Raw genomic sequence first — 17560 nt, 5'->3', positions numbered from 1 at the left:
TTATATATTTGTTAAATTTTACAAATTACCTTAAAAATCATGCAAAAAGATTATTTATATTTTAATGATGGTATAAAATTATTTTAAATTGTCGAAGCAACACCAATAAACTCAAAAGTTGATAAACAGTCCTTAGTTTTCAAATAAATTATAATTAAATAAATTTAAAGGGAATGCTAATAAAATTGTTTGATTGCAAACGTAATCATTAATAGTATTTAAAATAAAAATTACTAAAAAATATTAAAAAGTGAAATTTGTACTAAAATATTTTATCTAAAATAAGAATGTAGTTATCTTTACAATGAAAATCATAAAAGTATAATTATAATATTTATCTAAAAAATATTATTATCACAATAAAATTATAAAAGTCAATGATATATTTTTTTTTTTAAAAAAAGGGATAAAAGACATTTAAATGAAATTATATTCATTCCAAAATAAAATAAAAATATTCTAAATTACAAATAATATATTCAATATTAAAAAATTAAAAATTTAAGTAGAGATGACAAGAATTATTGTATCTGTGAGTGTTTACTCGAACCTATTTTAATTTTAACGGAAAATATTTAATTTGATGATAAAATTTATAATTAAACTTTTCAAAAATGGTCATGTAAGTACCTATCCTATACTTATCCCTATCTTTGAAAGATATATTAATTATATTTTCTTTATTTATCTTTTTTTAGACTTAACATCTTTTTTTTAATATGTTGAGTTTATGTTGTGAGTTATTGTATTTTATGACTTATTCAATTTAGTGGTATTAAAATAATTTAAAATTGGACACAAAAATGCCTCAATATATTTTTAAGAAAAATAATCATGTTCAAAGATGATCTAATTTAATTGATTAAAAGTAAATTATTATAATTTTTTTATTATTTATATTTAATTTCTATAAATAAAAAATAATCATTTCCACTGATATACTCAATCCCAAACGGAAACCAGAATATGGATACTAAATTTTATCTTTGTCAAAGATGAAGCCTATGTTGGAAAGCAAGAATAGGAATTAGAAACTAGGAACTTGGAGCTTGTTGGGAGAAAGAATCTAAAACTCAACACTTTTACATGAAATTGAAACACCAAAATAATTTATCTTCCTAGAATAAGAGTTCACAATTTTTTGTATACACACAAAAAAGTGATAACAAATCAACTCTTAAAAGTTAAAACCACTTGTTATATTAGTTGACACTATTTTCTTTGGCTTATCATTTAAAAAATGAGAGGTTTAATTGCTCAAATAATTATGTGATTGCAAAAAGTTTTTCTTATACAGTAATTTTTATTCTTTAAAATATTAAATTTTAATTCTTATACATATCAAGTTTTTAGTGTTGATAAAAAATATCATTTTTTTAGTTTGAACACATCATTTTAATTTCTTTTAAACCTTACGAGCAGAATAAAATAAATTAAAAATTATATGTGTAGAAACTAAAAGAGAATATTTTTAGACAGGAATTATAAGAAAACATTTACACATAAAAAAATAAATATCAAATAGGTAATTAAACCAAAATTATAATAAAATAAAATTAATATAACTGTTTGACATAAAAAAAAAACCCAAATTTGAACAGGAGTGCAAGTAGTAAAAGGCAGGTGGAAAACAGAGGCATGTGGGCCCGGCGGCGGCGCATAATATCCAAAGCTCCTTCGAATAGTAGATAGCCACGTGTCAATGTTAATCTAGGAACGGCCACACTAAAGCGACCCAACCTCATATTCCGGATGCTCACGCCTTGGCCTTTTGGATTTTATGGCTTGGAGAAGTTTATCTTGCGTCACCCGCTGTTACCCCTGCAAAGCTCACAGTTCCCCTTTGCTGAGATGTGAACCTTTTTTTTATTGGTCTGTCGTCTTTCTTCGGTCGGCGGTTAGCTTGGAAGACTATTATTCATTTATTGTTTATTATTATGGGAGGAGGAATTCAATCAAGATAATACTAACAATTAAAAAATTAATTTCGAACGTTGAAAATCTTGATGTTATCGATTTGTGATAGGGATATTGGTGTTTTCTAGAAGATCTTTGTCGTCTGTAAATGTTTTTATTTTTCTCAATTTTATTTAACGGCTTTGCAATTTCATAGTTTTATTAGTAAAAAGAAAGAAGATAATATACTACTAGCATATACTCATTTCGCTTGTGACGAAAGATACAAAGTTGTACTAGTCAAAATAAAAATAATAAAAACTTAACTTTAATATATTGGTTAGTATATTTTAATTAAATAAATATATTTGCAAAAATTTATAGTCACACGCACACACAGGTAGGGTATAATCATATTTTTAAAATTAAACTGTGTGTGTATTGTACTTTTTATTTTACCTAACACGTTTTCACGGTCATAAAAATGAAGCAAGATGCATCTTTAATTTAATTAAAAACGAAAAAATATATATAGGTCCTAATGTTAAGGCATTGTTGTTGTGTAAATTTGGTTTTGGTGTATTAGAATCGCATAGCGGAAGCATGAAATCTGATATCTATAGAAATAGAAGCATGAGCCAGTGCAGCTGGTTGGCGGAGGTGTAGATTAGGGAAGGGGATGATATATATATATATATATATATTACTCGTTTTATTTTAAAAAGGATAATAAAATAAATAATTAGAAATGGACAATAATACAACAAGTTAAGTTTTCTTTGATACAGCTAGTTTAATCATGTTTTGTGTCATCATTTTTTTTATTATCAAATTTTAACTGATTTAACAAATTATTTACTCCACGCATTTCTTGAATTGACCAAACCAGCAATCTAACTAGTTTGTAGTCCAGCTTTTCTATTCGTAATGCTTACTCCAATTGATTGAATTGATACATTCGATCTAATTTTCAAAACTATAACAAGTACAAATGGTTAAAGTAAAAACATATAAGAATATATTGAAAATTCTTTTAGTCCTAGATTTAAATTTTAGATATTGAAAATAAAGGTTTTCGATTTGTAGTTATAAATTTAAAAGGCAGCAAACATATATGAGAAGTATTAGACACAATACACATGAAATTTATTTTGATTCACTCACAATATTGGGTTATATTCATTCCTTATAATGGGTAGAATTTTTTACTTCTCCATTGGTACTTGTTGTTCCTTAGTGGTCCACCATATGACAACTTCCGAATCTAGTCCAGAGTATTGCTTCTGAAGACTGATTTATGCAGGATTCTTCTTGAAGTAACTTTTGGAGTTTGCAGTGCTTGTGTATAAACTTCAGTTTTTTTTTTTTTTTATCAAAACTCGATAACCCATATAAGTTTGTGCTTCTAAACACTTAGTATGATTCTCAGCTCAGTACTTTTGATGTAGGTTCTTTTAAACAATGCAAACATTTGAGTCTCATCCTTTGTTCAGTCTTTGCATCTTTTGGTCGTCTTTCTTGTTATGTGTAGCTTCTCATCATACTAGCCCTTTACCAGTTCCATCTCTTGATCTTGCTTCTAATTATACTCAGCTTCTAAACTTGATGCACTTTGATCTTCTCAAATATTGCCAGTCTTGTATGCTTCTAGTCGGCATTCCTTTTGGTAATCCTGCTTCTAATGAGCAAATCCTATTTTTGGAAGGGTAACACACTTCAAATTGATGCTTCTCACCTTTCTTCATGTTTCTTGATCAAGTCCTATCTTTAAAAAATTACTAACCATTAGTAGCTTAAGTCTAAAAGACTTAGAAATAATTTATTGTCATTAAAACATTACTTCATAAGGATATATGCTTCAACAAAAAGTAGTAGAAAATATAGATAGTTGTTGCTTCCATATGCCCAACATCTATTTTTGGTGATGATCGATTTATTATTCCAAAACAGACCCATAAACACGAGAGAAAAATGGCAACAAAGAATCCTGATCATATACATGGTGTGAAGTCTTTATCTTTGCATTCATCAAAATTAAAAGTTGATGAGTTTTCTCCAAACTTAGTACAATTCAGAATAAAACTGATACGATAAGAGATACAAGTGCAATTAACGTTGATGTGACAAATGAAAATACAATTAATTCTTCTGATCCTTCTAATAAGGTGTTTCTCGAATTATCTTTCCATGTTTTGATAAAAGGCAACAATAGTGCAATTCACAAAGACAATGCAATACAACAAGTTAAGTTTCTAGCATTTTCAATTGATATACTAATAATGTTGTGTTGATCTTATATCACATTAAGCAAATTACTAAATTGCGTAAAAATTACCTTGTTTCATTATCTTTTTTTCTTACTTTATATGTAATAATATTTTAGGATCTAAGTTGAGTCATTTAGTGGAAGTTCAGTCCTCTATGAATCATTTGTTCTTAGACTCAATCTTCTTGCTCAAAAGATGCTAATAAACTTAATCTTATCTCAATCCTAGAACTTTCTTTTACAAATAATTTGTGATGTCATGCATAAAAGAAGGATCTAGAACTGAGGCATGATTGAATTGATTAACATACTCACAACAAGAAGGTTCAAGTATAAGAATAGATGACACCATGTAAAGTAAGAAAAAACATAATGAAATTAGACAATTTTATGTAATTAAGTAATTTTTCTTAATGTGATAAAATACGAACACAACATTATCAATATTCCAATTGAATTGAAGTTGTAAGAAACTTAACCTCTGTCAATTTCATTAGAAAGTTCAAAAGAACCAACCGTGCTTCCATTTGTCACATCCACATCATCATCAGTAACTACACATGTATCTCTTACAAAGATTCACTAGCTGAAACCTCAACCTTAGGTGAATATTCAAGACTGATCTTCATTTTATTCTGAATTGTGGATACGTTGGGTGAAAACTCATTCTCCTTTCAAGTTTATGGACTCCCTTTCACAACATAAATCGATCATCACCAAAAATAGATGTTAGGCATATGTGGGAACAACAATCATCTATAAATTCTACCACCTTTTTCCTTAATTGATTGGTATTGTCCACGACTAGGTCTCTTGTTTGAATATAAACAATATTGTATCAAAACAAAGCACCAACATGCAAAACTTAAAAGAATGCAATATATAAAAGAGCAGTCATGCTTACGCAACCTTCATTAAAGGGAAAGGGTCAACTAAAGGACATTTGAATGCTTACCTAGATTTTAATAACACATGATCCAAAATCTAAATAAAGGAAGAGAAACACAATTTTATCAAATAAGACCACACCATGAATGATTGTAGGACACACTAGTTAAAATCATATCGTGTTTATAAGGCTTTATGAAGAAAAACATTCCATTCTAGTTTAGTTAAAGGTTAAGCACTACACTCCAAATTTATTCAAGAAACAAGCATCCACAAAGTCCTAATGTCCAATGAGTTGTAGATTATTTTGAATTTTCAATCAGCACAGAAAAAAATGCCCAACTTGAAAATAAGAGCAAGTACAAAAGTGAAATCTGGAATGATGTTAGGTATAACTTTTTGCAAGAGTAGGCGAGATAAGTTATAAGCCAGCTTAAGCCATTATCTATATTGAACTCCTGCATGGTGAAATAATTAAATAGGAAATTCCAAACTTATCAGAGCAACGATCACACGAATGAATATAAGCCAAAAATAAAAATTGAAAATAAGATATGACTAAAAATAATAATTCCTTATTGTTTAGTATAATTGACAAGCAAAGCAACCTAATTTATAAAAAAAAAATTGAGGGAAAACACAAAATACTCTAATTAACTATCAAGTGTAGATGGAACAATGATGGTAGATAGAAAAGTAATACTAATCTCTACTTTGATCCCCATTAACATGTATTAGCGAATGTAGAAGAAACACACTACAAAGAGAAAATTATCTTCGAGATAGCGTGGTTGACGGCGTAAGAGTCTTTCTTTATTGTGCATAACTAGGATTTTGCATTTTGGAATGGGCCTTGCGACTTTAGGATTGGGCCTTTTGAAATGGACTTTGAGATTTTGGGCCTTTCGTTTACATCTTAAAACTGATTTGTTTGTTAAGTCTTCAAGTTTTAGTATTAACAACGCATGTTTTTTCAAATTTGCAATTATTTAAGTATTGTAAATCTTACAATTTTAATATTTTTTTCCGGGGTACAACTATAAAATTAACACCACATGTTTTTTTTTTAATTTCCAATAACTTTAGAAAATTATTTAATAATTTGAGAAACATTATGCAATTAATAATTAATATTTCAAAAAATAATTAAATACTAGTAGAATATGAAATTAATCATTAGAACTTAAAAATAATAAATTACTTAATAATATTATTTTACTTAATGTTTTTTAATATTATTATATTATTTAATATAAAATATTTTTAAAATTATGATTTAATCATTTTCAGTTCAATCATGGTTCACACATATTCAGTGAAGAAGAGCGCATAATGGACAAACTAATCTGCGAGGTGTTCGTGTCTCATTTTTTTTTCAATCTCATAAGTAGAAGTTCAATTCAATTGAGCATCAGTTCAATTTTAAAATAAATGAACTGAAGAATAGTTCACTTTAATTTTTATTAAAAAAAATAGTTTGGTTCTTTTAGTTTAAGTCGATACGTTCGACAACAGTTCGATACACTTTATTTGTTTTTTTAACAGGCCTAATCGTGTTTAATAACTCAACTAAGATTTTTATAGAACTGGAGAACAATAAGTGTGAGAGAAGCAATTTGTGCTCTCTCACATGTGGATCATGTATCACAAAATTTTATTAGGGTAAAGTATGTTTTTGATCTTCTAAATATGTGAAATCTAGAATTCATCTCTTTGAATTTTTTGTCCCATTTCAATCCCTTTAAAATTTTAACATGTTACTATTCATAAGTATGTTATTTTCGTTAGTAAATCCAATATGTTTTTTCAGTATTTTAACATGCATCACCACCAAATTTTGATTAGAATTGTTGTACAAATGCCTTAGACATAATCCATGTTCAACCTTGTCTGTCAAAACATAATCACTAACAAAGTTAACACCCTGAATGAACAGTAAAATGTTAAAATTTTAGGGGACTAAAATGAGACAACAAATTAAAGGGACCAATTCCAAATTTCATATAATTTAGAAGAATCGATCAAAAATATATTTTATTCATTTTGATATATTACTTTTCATGTATGCAAATTTGAAGTTAATAATATTATTTTTGATTTTATATATAATAAACAATTACTTAATTGATCAACACCAATAAAATAGTTAGATGGGTTAATTTGTCATAAATTTTAATTTTATTTCGAGACTATCTATGACTATGACATTAAATGATTTAAGAAGTAATTATTTTGTGAAAAATAATTTTTAAACCAATTAATGTATCTTATTTTGTTGATAACTTAATAAATACACTCACTTTTATGAGAAAATGACTTTATATTATTAATAAAATTCGCAATTAACTAGGAATAAATATGAAATTTAATAATAAAGGGATCCTAATTTCTTATAATTAGGATCTATTTTGTGTTTCTTAATTTGTTATATTGTGAATAATTAATCTCTATTACTAGACCAACTCCGTGTCGATGATTGAAGAATTAACTTTAACCCAATGATAAACAACACAATAATCATACAAATTGTTGGGAATTTTAATGTTAAAAATTGACCCTACACAATAAAGATCGTAAGGTTTTCAATAAAAGTTTTAACTTTAAAATTTGTCCAACAAATCAATAGAGATTTTAGTATTATTTTAATATTATAAAATTATTCTTTCTTTTCAAAATTAGTATCGCATTTAAGGAAAAAAAATTTAAAATAAATATCATATTTGATTTTTCAATATAATATTAATTGTTTTTCTACTAATTACCCCTAATAAGTAATAAGTAACACTTTAGCTTTTCAATGTTATATTAATATTAAGATTGGTTTTGTAAAATGGCAAATGTTAAATTGTGCTTTGATGACATTATTAAGAAACTTAAAGTATTTTTAGTGAGATGCAAAAAAATTATGTTGCTCATGATTGATTGCTTTTTTTCTACTCATACCCCTAATATGTAATTAGTATCACTTTAGTTTTTCAATATTATATTAATATTAAGATTGTTTTGTAAAATGACAAATGTTAATCAATATCATGATGACATTAAAAAACTTAAAATAGAAATATTTTTAGTGAGAGACTAAAAATTATATTGCTCATGATTTTTTGTTATGTTTTTCTTATGATTTACACAGTAAATGTTTTACTCTTTTAATTTCTTAACCAATGTCTTAAAGATACTGATTAACAAGAGACCTTGTAAAATTATTATCTTCTTTCCTCTGTTTATTAATTTTTTTATATGTGTAAAATAATTAGAATATCACTTATTTTGGGTGGAAAGACTGGTAAAAAGCGATATACTTGCAAGAGAGATACATTGTAGGGTTCATAAAAAAATTTGATGACTTAGAAGAAAATTTTAATTGAGTAGCTTAAAGTAAAAAAATATATAGCATTATAGGAATGTGTAATATTTTAAAAAGAAAAAAAAAATCATCCTTAACAACTCACTGGAGTTCTTTATTGAAAATGACCTAAAAGTATTTTCAGAATTTTAAACTAAGCCACTAATGAACACATCATGCATATCCAAAACCACAAGGCTAAGTACGTGTGCATTGGGCTGCAAGCCCGTGGTTATTATTAGGGTAGAATACAAACTCGTCTAAGTGTAATAGATGGGACAAACCGGAAGTATATATGGTACTTCATTTGTATTTGATGCACACAACAGATGATTCCTCAAAGCATGAGAACAATTGGAATATATCTAATCGGAGTGCATCACATCAAGCGAGGACAAGTCATAAATGCAATCACCTAACCCTCATAAGTCAAAACATTCCAAGTTCGAATTTCTTATGATAATTCATGCGAAACTTAGAATGGAAATTGAAGTGGACACATACTAAGATCCTATCCATGGAATCTTGATCATAGCATCTCGTTACAATCATCAATGATCAATGGCCTAAGCAATACATTATGAGACAAATAAATTTTATAAGGTGTTGCGACAAAACAAATACTTCATGTCTAACTGTTTTTTTTTCGTTTTTTTAAAATAAAAAAATAATAAAAACTGTTTTTTCATTTTTCTAAATAAAAAAAAACGATAATTAAAATTAGAGAATGATTTATGAAGATAATTATAAAAATAAAATAATAACTCACGAATGTAATTTTATAAATAAAATAAATATAAAAATATGTATACCAAAACATCTTATTTGTTTTATACATACATATAAATAATTCTAGATTAAGATGACCCGACAGACACCATTCTACACAAATATCATCATATATTACAACACTTGCAAATTGGACTTTGATTATAGACAACCAGGATAAAAGGATGTATTAAATAGGTATAATATATAGAAAATTACACATTCATTTATCATAGAAATTACAACACAATGATTTAAAGAAAACAAAAATAGTGAGATTAATTAGCTGAACACCGCTACCAACTACCAAATGCTATATATATCCTAAAAGCTACATTTTACAACTGATTACAACAATACAAAGAGAGCAAAAAATTTAGTCCATGTTAATTCTAGCTGGAAGGCATACATCAGGGGCTTGCTCTTCCACAAAAATGGATTCACAATTAACCAGTTTCACTACATATTGAGCTGCAGGATGGTACTTCTGCTGAGCTTCAACGAAGCCTTTGCCAAGAACATGTTCAATCCAATCCTCCACTGCATTTTTCTTGTCTGATAACCAAGCAGCTGCGAGTATGTATGCTATTACCTCATGATCAATTTCCAGCTGAAGCTCTGAGCCGAATGTCCTTTGAAATAGCATGCCAATTCTTTTCAATACTTGCTCAGCAAGCTCATTGAAATTGAATGGCTTAAAAACCACTTTCTCGTCAATTTGATCAAAGAAATCACTCAACCAGGCGTCTGTGTTTTCTGACATGGATTCACTTTCATGGTCATTGTCATTGACACCCTCTTCACCCTCCTCTACAGGCATATTTAGATCTAGAAAGGATCGAGATGCCTCGCTGTCTTGTTTCTGCATCTTGCTTGTTGCTCCCTCCTTGGAGTCACTAATATCAGCCTGCTTTCTTTTGTTCAGAGATGATGATTTGGAAAACCCTTTTCTGGGTACAACCTTAACATTTGTGCCACCAATTCTTTTGGCATCCTCAGAAGCACGTCCAATTAATAATTGCATTTGGCATCTTTTGGCTTCAAGCATTCTTTCCTCAGAAAACATCTTAGACTCTTCCAAAACAAAAGAGTCATTACCTTTACAGACAGTTGAGGTTACAACAAAGATAGTGTTATTGATGCTAATCGCCCTTCCATGCGAATATGAAAATTTTCCTGTTCTTAATGCCTGCAACAAACTATTCTGCACCAAAACATCAGCTTTATCTACATTTTCAAGAAAGACAACAGAATGGGGTTTTTTACTCAACTCCCCAGCAATATAATCCAAAATTGTCTTCCTCCTAAGCACATCATAACAACGTGATTTTTGGTATTCAAAAACCGAGTTCAATGGGTAAAAGCCATCCTGGAAGCCCAGATCCACAGAGATTAGGCTTTCAGGGTTTCCAAATATAGTCTCTGCAAGAGCTGAAGCAATTTTCCTTTTTCCAAGTCTATCTGGTCCAAGGAAAGCCAACCATATGTCTGCTCTACCATGTGAGCCTCTACGCTTTCCTGCACCAGATTTACAAAGGGACAAAGTTTGACTGATAGCACGTATGGCCTGATCCTGCCAGCCAACCTTTTCATTGAGAAGTCGATTAAGAGACTTGAAATCTGCTAAATCAAATTTTCCTTCCAAATTTGAACCAGAGCAGGAAGATCTAGCAGTTCGGTGAGAAGTATTTTCATTCGTACCATCACAATCAGTTGAAACAGAATCTGACAAGCGCTGAAGATGCTTTCTTTGATCTTGCAGTTTTGGGGTATCTGGATCCTGAGCAGTTGATGTATATAACGTTCCCAATCCTAAATCTGTGGTCACACGAGTAGGGGATGAAGATGATCTGTGGTCAAGCACACTCTTATTGGCCATAAGGGAAGGGGCAGCCCAAGGGGTCTTCATGTGAATTTGCAGTGTCTCTGAAACTTTTAGAACATGATCAGTTCCAGTATTAATGCTGACTGTATCAGAAGGTAATGGAACAGATAACTGCTTTGATGGAAAAATACCATGCAACTCTTTGGGCATGTAGGAAATTTGACTAGAATATTGGAATTCATTGTGTGATGGGTCTTTACTGCTGCTTTCCTTAAAATCCGGACCAAAGCGTGAAACCTCAAGTGTTGGAGATTGGGACCTTGTTTGAGAAATATCAAATTGAGGTAGTGAACTTGTGTGATGAAGACGCTGACAAATATCATTCCATTTCTTTTGAAATCCCAAGATCTTATCATTCAAACTTGTGTTTTCTTCATTAGTCTGCACTAGATGATGGAGCTCATTCTTAAATATATGCAGCCGTAAATTGAAGCAATGAAATATTGCAAGTGATGCAGACCATGATTATTTACAGAGTGGATCTAAGAATTTAAATTAAGGTATAAACACAAGAAAACTTACAGCTCCTCATGAGAAAATATAACTAATACAATTGATAATATCATTTCATTGAAAAAATGTTCTAGAATAACTTTTGCAAATGTTATGAATTATCATAAAAGGAACAAGTATGATTTTCTTCTTTGCCAATACTAATAGCAAATAAGTTCTTTCATCCATTAGCAGATGTATGCAGTAAGAGCAAAGCTATACTGGAAAAGATTCATGTGGATATAGAAAGTGCTTTATTATCTTCACAAACTTTCAGAAAGATATAATCCATTGAGTTCAGTAAATTCCATAATCTCAAGGAACATATTTAATATAATTTTCAATTTGATCATCAAATGCCATGGGCTCAGCAAAAGAAAGCTCAGAGGGAGGAAATAGACAGAGAAACATTGTTTTTATTTAGTTTGCTGCATATAAAATACTATTATTACGTTTTTTATATTCAAATAGTATTCTTTTCACATGCATAGGCAGGTTAGCATTATACTGGGTACCTCTAAATTATTATAAATGTATCAGTAGTACAGAGATTGCCCCCACCATGTTGCATGTATGTGTATATGCATGTGACGACTCAGTATGCAATGGACAAGAGAAATTCAATAATTAGCAATCATAACAAACCTTTGCCGCATCCGACCCTCTATGCGTCTCCACATTAACAACCTTTTGTAACCAGGGTGAGCTCGTTGAGTTACTAGATGAAGGACCTACCTTCAGAAGATCTGCAACTTCTTGTTCACATTTTTTATTGCATGTGTCACAACGGGTAAAAGGTGCATTTGTACAGCTTACGGGACTTCTGATTTCAGGTGTAGAAAAGAACCCACCAAATGGAACAAAGGACCCCATCAAGCTGTAAGTTTATCATGAGCAGGGAACTGTGAGATCCAATAGGCACGAAACAGTCAGAAGCTAAAGTGTGCACAATGAAAGAGATTTCAAGGCATCATCTACATAAATGAAATATACTATGGCCAATACCATAATAGACTACTGAAATTGACGATCTCACAATAGTAGTCAGAAAAATACATACTTAAGTTTCTAACTATCCGTTTGGATCTGAAGAAAGGGTATATAAAACAGAGTGAAACGGGGCCGGCAATGCAGAAATGGAATCATACCATTCATCAAAATACTGCTCATAGCTGCCCGTCCATATTGGCTAACACAAGCAGTCAGCAGAACAAGAACTACCAGGTCTTGGTTAGTACATTTCTCAGGGATACCTAATACATCTGATCAAGTTTTATAAATACCTTGAATCCATGAGATATAAGATCATGGTAATGAAAACTCCAATTTATGATAGAGTTTTATAAATGCCATTTTATAAGACCAAAGTAATGAAAACTCAAATTTAACATCTTTTATTATAGAACCGTTTCAGACCTGACTTCTACCCAGCAAGTACTACATTACAGCACATTGCATGTGACTCATTATTTTCCTATTAAAAATATTGCATCCAGAACTTCATTGCAGTATCTTTATCTTCTAAATTTAGAAAAACAAAAAAACATAACACACATTTGGAGTATAGCGAGGTAAATCAGAGTTCAATGCAAAACATATTCAGAAAATTCCACTTCAACCCAACACCCCATTTTAAAAGTAACAGAAAAAAGAAGAACAAGACATCAGAGATCTCAGAACAACCAAAAACCATAAATTCAGTTCACAAAACACACCATTTATTAAACTCAAATTTACACTCCCACCATTTATTTGCGCATGGCCTCCACCACGCTTGTGAACCCCATGTCACAATAACAAACGTGCATTGCTCCTCACAAAACTCCGAAACATTTATACAATTATTTATTTACACCAACCAACGTGCAAGAACCAGAACAGTACACAAATTCCCATTTTCCCTTCAACCAAAAACACGACAAGTACATCAAACCACAACAAATAGTACTAACAGAACTAAAAAGACACACACCAATAATAACCCATTTTTGAGTAGTTTACACGAAATCCTAAATTCAAACTCATACACCAAAAAAAGACACCAATTATTTTCTTCTTCTTAAAGAAATAAGAAAAAGAACGAACCTGGATTTAGAGTAGAGTCCTTCCATTGAAGGAGTGGCGGAAGTAACAGTAAGCAAATGAAGATCCCAATCGTTCTCCACATTAGGAAACAAACCCAACAACTTCGAATAAGCATGAGAAGTTTCCGCCACTCCCAGCAACGAAACCTTTTCACCACGAATCTCCAACAACCTCGTTAAACCCGAAAAAACGAACCTAACAGCATCAACATCCACATCATCCCCTAAAAAAACCTCAATCTCCCCGAAACTAACAACAACCCCAGAACCAGAACTCTCACATTGTTCCAACTCCTTCAACCTCACACCAAATTTCTCTTCCCCACAACCACCCTTTTTCACAAACTCCCCAATCTCCCTCTCCAAACAGACAACCCTCAACTCCGAACCTAACACCGAACCTCCTCTTCCGTTCCGAACCATCTCAACGAAACCCCTCAGAGCATTCTTTGCGTAAACACCCATAAGCAAAGGGTTTCTCTTGTTTTTTCTCGCGAGAACTTCCAAGATCCTGCGAATATTTTCGTCAGGCCGGGCCGGGTCGAGGTTACAGAGAAAAACCGGAGGCGACCGGTTGAACCGGTGCTGAACCGGAGGTAGAGGCGGTTGGAGCAACGCGAGTTTTATATCGCAGCTTCGAAACCCTGCTTCGGCGAAAACGCGACTCACGATAGGGTCATCGAGGATCGACAAAACGAAGTGCTTTAGTTCAACTTTCAAAAACGACGTCGTTGTCGTTCCCTGCTGGCTCTGCTGGAACATGTGGAAGCTCTCCGGGTGCCGCCGCTGGTTCGCCTGAGACCGCTTAATCGCCGCCATCAGAGAGTTCGACACCGGCGGCTCCTCGTCGCTGCCGCCGGCAGTGGACTTCGACGACGGGAGCCGGTCGAGGGAGACTCCGACGGAGAGTTCCAGCGCGCGGAACTGGAGGCGCGGCGAGTACGTGGCGGAGAATCTGGCGGCGCCGGAGCGCGCGCGGCCGCACGCGTCGCGCAGGGCGGAGGAGGGGAGCGCTAAAAGGGCGGAGATGGCGTGGAGCGACGTCGTCTGTGCGTGGCTGCGGCGGCGCGCGACGGCGACCGCGTCGTCGAGTGCACGCGCGGCCTCGTCGGTTAAGCATTGCCTCGCTATGCTGACCGGCGTCGGCATCGCCGGCGAGCATATATATAATAATCACAATAATAATATAATAAATAAGTAGAGTGTGTGATATTAAATAAAATAAATAAAGAAATAATTAATAATATTATAGGGGGAGAGGGTAAATAAATAAAATGTAGCGTTATCTGGGAACCAGGTGCTTGGGATTGGACTTTAGTAGAGAGATGATGATGATGAAGATTAAAAAAATGAAAATGAGAAAATTGTTGGAGGGGTTTGATTTGGTTTGGGTTTTACTTGTTCAGAGTGTGGAATAAATTATTGGTGAAGAGAAGACAAGGGGGAGGAGCAGAGTGAGAACTGAGAAGGTTTATTTTTGGTGGTGATGGTTGTGGCAGAGGATGGTGTATTGTAATGTTTGGGTTTTTTGTTTTTTGGTATTTAGGTTTCTATGGGGATATTATGGTGGGGTGGATAGTTTTTTTGGGTGGGACCCTTTTGCTTGGCCATTCACTGATCGAACAGATGGTGGGCATAGATTCTCTCTACTACCTCACTCTCCATGGCCATGAGTGAAAGGTGTGCACAACTTCCTGTTTCCAATTACATGGACCATGGTCTCTCTTTTGGGTGTGTGCCTTTGATAGATTTGAATATCGAAAGCTATCTTTTAAAAAGTGGATTGGATAGCCAAGTGATCTAGACTCAAGAGACTAGTTCAAGGTTTTGCTTCAACCAATAATGTTAAATTATTTTAAAATACACTTAGAAGTTTAAATCAAATAGACTTTATGTATGTTTGAATTAGTGTTTATAAAATTGATTTTGATATCATTTATGTTTAACTTTTTATCATCATTTTTTATTCATGAAAACCAAACAAAATGTTAGGGGTTAACTTTTTACTACAAGAACCAGTTAACAATAAAAAATATATTCAATACAATAATTATTTAAAAGTGCTTCAAATTATAATAAATTCTGTATCTAGATTCAATTCCTTGAATTGAAGTTGAACACTTAAAATTTTATTTGAAATCACGTTAAATTGTATCTTAACGTGATTATAGAAAATTCAATATTTGTTTTTTTACAAATTAAAGTTGAGATTGAAAAGAGGGAGGAAGAACCTAAGTAGGTTGGTGTCCTCCCAAAAACCCACCACCAAAAACCACAAATATCATTAAAAGATGCAAAAAGGAAGGACAAAAGCTTGGAGGAACCAAACAAAGACCCAAGAGGGAGAACTAGCAAAACTTATAAGAAGGAAGAGTATTTGTATTCCTAAGATAGTCACCCCTAACAAAGTCTGGGACTGTATTCCACCATATGAAACTACTCAGGCACTTAAAATATATTTAAAGTCATTCGTGCAACATCATTTAGAATTGAATTTACCAAACTTTCTTATTTTTCGTCTAATCTTATCTACTAAATATAAATTATCAGAAACACATAGGCAAATATATTTGTTGTTAGTACAAATACAATTATTCATGCCATCAGATATGTACCAAACTTTCAACATCACACAAAAAAGTTTCGAAAGAATTCAATAACATAAAGTTAAACCCGACATTGAAACTTTATGTTACTGAATAAAATAAATCCGACATTGAAACAAATAATTAATAATCAACTTCAATTTGTAATGGGTTATCATCTCATTTAATTTTAAATTGATACTCCATCGTTTCTATATATAAAAGACTTAATTTATTAAAATTAATAAAAATAATGAATTTAATTCATAATAATAAATTTGTCTTAAATATACATTTTTTTCTAAAATTATCTTTGTTGTTAATATTTTTTTTTCTCTTCTAATGATTTTTCAATACATTTTTTCTTCTTCAAATGAGAAGTATTTTTAGTCTAAAAATAATAAATAAAAAAGACATTATACATAGAACAAACACCATTTTAAATTTACATCTTATAAATAAAAAATGAGGGATAGTAAATACATATACTTTACACATTTACTTAGCACAAAGTAGACAAATCCCGTGCACTATGATTTGTTTTATTCTTTTTTTACGACACTATAATTTGTTTAATAATTAGTAACTTTTTATTTTTATTATTGTAACTAGATTGTGCTTTAGAGAAAGAAGACTTAGTCCAAAAACATTTAAATATAAATTATAAAAGTTGCTTATCTAAGTTAGTCATTGGAGTTTATAAGAAGGATCTATCATATCCAATCTAACATTTATTTTGAGATTCTCATAACAATCTGGATGACCAGATTCCAAATCACTAAGAAAGTGTTCGACCAAGGGGGATCATTAAACACAAATTTGACCATTAAACTCAAGTGCATAAAAAGTAAGAAACTAAAATTAAGATGTAAATTATTTTATGTCTAATAATAAAGGTGAAGAGATACATAATCTGGTAGTAATGTGTAAGCACAAAAAGACTAAAATGTGAATGTGTGGTTGGAAGGAGTATAACTATTAGTGGTGATTTGAAATTTAAAATTATATTTAAGAACAATTTAATTATATTCTTTTTTTCAAATATATTTGAATTTAGTTTAATATAAATAATCTTTCTAAATGTATTTTTATAATTTTAAAATTATTGATGGAAAATTTTAAATATTGTTTTTTAATTTATAAAAAAGAAAAAACAATCAATTTTTTTTCTTCAAAAATTTAATTTCTTCTTCTAAAATTAATTATAAAAAATGAAAATCGCGGATAAAGGAAAAAAAAAGAAGGTCCCATAAATAAGGCTCATTTATGAACTTGCATTATTATTATATTAAAAAATAACGAATATATAATACATTTTTCTCATTAGAAGGTTTGACAAAAAAAATTTAG

The 17560-nt window shown here is 31.1% G+C and overlaps 1 protein-coding gene across 3 annotated transcripts; it reads right to left on the bottom strand.

Moving 5' to 3' along the window:
- Nucleotides 1-9338: 9338 nt before the first annotated feature.
- On the bottom strand, nt 9339-15418 carry LOC114396596 (protein SMAX1-LIKE 6-like). Of its 3 annotated transcripts, none has more exons than XM_028358673.1 (4): nt 13627-15418; nt 12187-12418; nt 11181-11430; nt 9339-11096 (listed from the first exon to the last, which is right to left on the bottom strand). In XM_028358673.1, exons 1-4 carry the CDS (start codon nt 14772-14774, stop codon nt 9541-9543), a joined length of 3186 nt encoding a protein of 1061 aa, XP_028214474.1. In that variant the 5' UTR covers nt 14775-15418; the 3' UTR covers nt 9339-9540. The 3 variants fall into 3 exon arrangements, with proteins under 3 accessions (XP_028214474.1, XP_028214483.1, XP_028214465.1); XM_028358682.1 differs by having other exon boundaries at nt 9339-11090; XM_028358664.1 differs by having other exon boundaries at nt 9339-11430; nt 13627-15416.
- Between the last annotated feature and the right edge of the window lie 2142 nt (nt 15419-17560).

The sequence above is a fragment of the Glycine soja genome, chromosome 2, assembly GCF_004193775.1.
Source record: "Glycine soja cultivar W05 chromosome 2, ASM419377v2, whole genome shotgun sequence".
Taxonomy (NCBI): Eukaryota; Viridiplantae; Streptophyta; class Magnoliopsida; order Fabales; family Fabaceae; genus Glycine; species Glycine soja.
Note: the sequence above shows the minus strand (reverse complement) of the source record. Positions and strands in the feature narration are given on the sequence as shown.

Bases quoted from the DNA above. Each gene is read 5' to 3' on its own strand.
- LOC114396596 (XM_028358664.1), bottom strand. From the start codon at position 14,774: ATGCCGACGCCGGTCAGCATAGCGAGGCAATGCTTAACCGACGAGGCC. The intron at 12,419-13,626 runs GTTCGTTCTTTT...ATAAACTTACAG, and splicing joins GGACTCTACTCTAAATCCAG to CTTGATGGGGTCCTTTGTTC. The intron at 11,431-12,186 runs GTTTGTTATGAT...CATCTAGTGCAG, and splicing joins GAGGGTCGGATGCGGCAAAG to ACTAATGAAGAAAACACAAG.